Below are 4,676 nucleotides of genomic sequence, written 5' to 3'. Positions count from 1 at the left end.
CACTCCAAAATGATTGAGCGGGATCTGTTTTAAAGGTCACAAACCAAATTACGAGTTCTCTGACAACACCCCAGCCACTTCTCCATCTATACCTCCAACTCCTGTGTACCACTCCCACAACGCACTTAAGAAGAGTTTGGAAGGGGCCAATGTTCCAGTGGGGAGCCTTCTGCACGAGTGCATCAAAGCTAAACCAGTCATCATGTTCCAGCAGCAGCCACACAGCTACAGCAGCCTAATGGTGAACATGGCATCAACATGCAGTGTCAGAATGCTTGTCATTTTATTACGTTTTTGCTAAGCTGGAAGAGTGTAAACGTGCCAGCTTGGGAGAGGTCACTAAAGGACAGAGTTCCTTGACGCACGTAAACTTTGAATCACTGCTAGCTCAGCACAGAAATGTCCTGTGCGCACCTCAACAAATCCCTACAAGTTTTTGCAGGAGCTCTCTTCCCCAGGTTCCATGGGAACTCAGCAACCACATATGGCAAGGAGAACGGGCAGGTGGCCTACACATGGATGGGAGAGCTGTGGGTTTAGTCTGGAGAGTAGAGGCACAGTAGTGTGTCAAGGAGCCATGGCTTTCTGCAAGCCCAGATGGAGTGTTAAACTCTCAAGAACTTCTAGAAATCAAATGTCCTGTTCTGAGTAAGTCTCTGACTGAACTGTTTTCTGGCAAACTCACCAATGTGAAGCTGGTGGATGGGGTTCCTCAGCTGCAACCTAATGGAGCCTGTGGGTACTACATGCAGAGGCAAATGGGCATGTTCTGCACAGGACTGGAGAGATGCAAACTACTGTCTGGGCTCCATCCGGGCAGGTTGTTATTGTTGATGTGAATTTCAATGCTGATGTTATCCCTGAACTGAAGACATTCTTTTTCATACATATGCTGCCAAGGACAGTATATGAGTTCCAGTCAAGCAGACTAACTCTGTGCTCCAAATATGTTAAACTATGTGTTTTTAAATAGTTCTCATATTTTGTGCCTTCTAAAGCTCTCTCTGTCAGCTCTACCTTATTATCTAAGGATAACATTTTTTTGGTCTTGCACAGTTCTCTTCATAAGCATATGTGGTCTCAACAGGCTATTCTGTTACGATGTCACCGAAGAACCATCTACTATCCCCGGCCCGCTAGCTTTTCTGAACGCTGTGTCCCCTGCTCTCCTAGCGTAGTAGTGACTACCGAACGGCACTCTGACTCACCTATTGCTGCTCTTTTGACCCTTACCGAACATAAAAGGCACATTTTGCGTGAATCCATGTTTGGGAACTTGTGATAGCATTATTATATTTGCATAATTGTTTTATGGCTTGCCTTGTACAGCTCTCTTCCTACATGTTTATCTAATGCCTAAGGATAACTTCTTATGATTTATGAATATTTTAATTGTTTAGCTCTTTTCATATGGCACTTCATGAACTAAGCATTCCGTAACTCATCTTGCACTTGGCAAATTATGGTGTTAATAAAAACACTATGAAATTCCACTTTGTTGACATTTTCTTTAATACTTAACATTTTGAAATGAAGGAATAGGAGGGTTTCAAATGTGTTTTCAGTTAGATTCTGGGTTTGGTTTTCAAGTGGCACAAATCATGAAAAACAATGTGGCACTTGATAAACAGTTGTCTTCCCTCTCGGTCTGTTAGAGACATTTTGGTATGATTGCAGCACCATGCAGGGGTGGATAACTCCAGTCCTCGAGGGCCTGATTGGTGTCACACTTTTTCTCCATCCCTAGCAAACACAGCTGATTAATCAAACTGCATTCTAAACTGAAGATCATGATTAGGTGATTATTGGAGTCAGGTGTGATAGCTGGGGCTGGGGAAAAATTGTGACACCAATCAGGCCCTCGAGGACTGGAATTTGCCCACCCCTGATCAAGGTGGATCCCTGTAATTATCAGGAACAGGCAAAGGTACAGTACATGTAGGAGCATTAAAATGAATCAGATTAAACAGGAAACTATATACAGTATATAATTAAGCAATAAGGACCGTGGGGGTGTGGTATATGGCCAACATAAATCAAATCAAATTGTATTTGTCACATGCGCCAAATACAACAGGTGTAAACCTTACAGTGAAATGCTTACTTGCAAGCCCTTAACCAACAATGCTTTTAAGAAGTTAAGAAGAAAAATGTGTTCAGTAAAAAATAGAACTAACAAATAATTAAACAGCAGCAGTAAAATAACAATAGCGAGGCTATATACAGGGGGTACTGTACCTGTACAGATTCAATGTGCGGGGGCACCGGTTAGTCGAGGTAATTGAGGTAATATGTGCATGTCGGTAGACTTAAAGTGACCATGCATAGATAATAAACAGAGAGTAGCAGCAGCGTAAAAGAGGGGTCTGGGTAGCCCTTTGATTTGCTGTTCAGGTGTCTTATGGCTTGGAGTAGAAGCTGTTAAGAAGCCTTTTGGACCTAGCCTTGGCGCTCCGCTACCACTTGCTTTACAGCAACAGCACTCCCTCCTCTAAAAAGTTTGGTGGTCAAAACACTCCTGCTCCATGAACAGCTTCCTTTTCTGTCAGTTATTGGGGCATCCCTTACCGAACATAAAAGGCACATTTTGCGTGAATCCATGTTTGGGAACTTGTGATAGCGATAGCGAGTTAGTTAGCTAAATGCAAACTATTGTCTGGAAGTGTTTAACGGTAAGGCCCCCACAAAAAAAAACTAGAGACCCTGCCCATATTTCTGTTGAAAATGAGGTGAATAGAATTTTCACAAATTCTTTAGTATTTGTTCCACTTTAACTAAACAATGGAAGTTGCACAATCCATGACTACTCTGTAAATTAGCTTGACATGCTAATAAATAATAGAAACAAGTTGAGATAAAAATTACTAAAATAACCTTTTTATCTTCTGAATCAGATCATTATCTTCTGAATCAATTCTCCTGTCTTGAATGTAGAAGTTCTATTTTGCTATCTCACAAAATAAATGTGATCTCTTTGAGAAGTTCAGTCAGTGAAGGTCGTCTCCATGGTAACCAGAAACTCATTCTTCTGTACATGCCTTCAAACTACCGTACAACCCCATAAGTATGCCCTAACCTAAGAAAAACGTTTGAGGGTATTGTTCCCCAATGCTGGAAGGGGGCCTCTGAGTGAAAATGTGAACACCCTGGCCTGGAGGGTGCAACAATTCAACACCAATGTCAGTTGGCTTTTCAAAACAAGAGAGAGAGAGAGAGAGAGAGAAAGAAAAGAGAGAGAGAGAGAGAGAGAGAGAGAGAGAGAGAGAGAGAGAGAGAGAGAGAGAGAGAGAGAGAGAGAGAGAGAGCGATATCAGAACAAGAATTCATACATATTATTATTCCTACAACCATTCGTCATACAGTCACTTTATTATTATGAAACTTGTTGAAGATTTTCTGTCTGATCTCTTTGGTCTGCAAACCGTAGATAACAGGATTGAGCCAAGGAGGAACCACATTAAACAAAATGGCTGACAGTTTCCTGTGGTCGGCCCACTGAGGGAAGCGATGGAGAAAGATGATGATGAAACCGGACACCAGCATGATGATGTACACAGACAGGTGTGTGGAGCAGGTCTGCAAGGCCCTGCTATTCAGAACCCTGTTTTTGTTTCTCACACACACCATAGCTATCTTAAGGTATGTTAGTGTCACACTCCCTATGGAGGACCCCAGGAGTAGGATGGTAAAAGTGAGTCCATAGATATTGTTAATAATAACACTTTCACAGGAGAGCTTGAATAACGAGGCATTGTCACAGAAGGGGTTGAAGATTTCAGATCTGCATCGTGACAGGCTGAGTGTGAGGCCCAGGAGGACCCCCACAAGCAGAAAGGCAGACCCCCAGGCAAAAACAGTCAGTTTTGCGATCATCCTGTTGGTCATGATGGTGGCGTATCGCAGGGGGTTGCAGATGGCCACATATCTATCAAAGGCCATGATAATCAGTATTGTATGTGATGTTGTGCCAAAAATGTGGGCACAAAATGCTTGGATGGCACACGCAACGTCATTAATGTAGCGGTCTGGGCTTGCCACAAATATGTCACTCAGCAAACGAGGGACGATAACCGTGGCTCCAAGAGCGTCATTGAGAGGTAGGTTGCAGAAGAGGATGTACATGGGCTGGTGCAGGCTCCTCTCCATGGAGATCAGTAGTATGAGGCCGATGTTGGACACCATCGTGAAGATGTAGATGATGAGGAGAAGGATGAAGGCAGGGTAGGAGGACTGTTGAGTGACCTTTAACCCCTCCAGGAGGAACATGTTCTTAGGGTAGGTGTGGTTCTCCATTCTCCACCCAGAGTGAATGTCACAACCTGGAGGAGAATGCAATAAAGTTATTGAATAATAAATACCAAATAAATACCAGTGGTATTATGACTTTAAAAAAAGGTCTACCAAGCAACAAATACAATTTGATAATCCTTGTTCATTACCTTGCCTCTCATTAATATCTCTCATTAAATACTTACTGTTTTAGAACAAATACCTTCAATATATTTAACCAAATGATTTCATGAAAAAGTGAAGAAAGTAACCAAAAACAAACCAAAATAATATATTTCACAAAAGAGAACAACAACTGACTATAATTCAATGTTGTATAATTCAATAGATGTAGATACAATGGACACAATAACACTTTCAACTCTAACATATATAAAACATCAGCA

General features: G+C 42.0%; 1 protein-coding gene across 1 annotated transcript; it reads right to left on the bottom strand.

The window, feature by feature from the left end:
- Window positions 1-3,247: 3,247 nt before the first annotated feature.
- Window positions 3,248-4,356, bottom strand: LOC106603568 (olfactory receptor 52N5-like). The gene has a single exon (XM_014197426.3). It carries the CDS (start codon window positions 4,291-4,293, stop codon window positions 3,355-3,357), a length of 939 nt encoding a protein of 312 aa, XP_014052901.1. The 5' UTR covers window positions 4,294-4,356; the 3' UTR covers window positions 3,248-3,354.
- Between the last annotated feature and the right edge of the window lie 320 nt (window positions 4,357-4,676).

This window comes from Salmo salar, chromosome 04 (assembly GCF_965601325.2).
Source record: "Salmo salar chromosome 04, fSalSal1, whole genome shotgun sequence".
NCBI lineage: Eukaryota > Metazoa > Chordata > Actinopteri > Salmoniformes > Salmonidae > Salmo > Salmo salar.
Note: the sequence above shows the minus strand (reverse complement) of the source record. Positions and strands in the feature narration are given on the sequence as shown.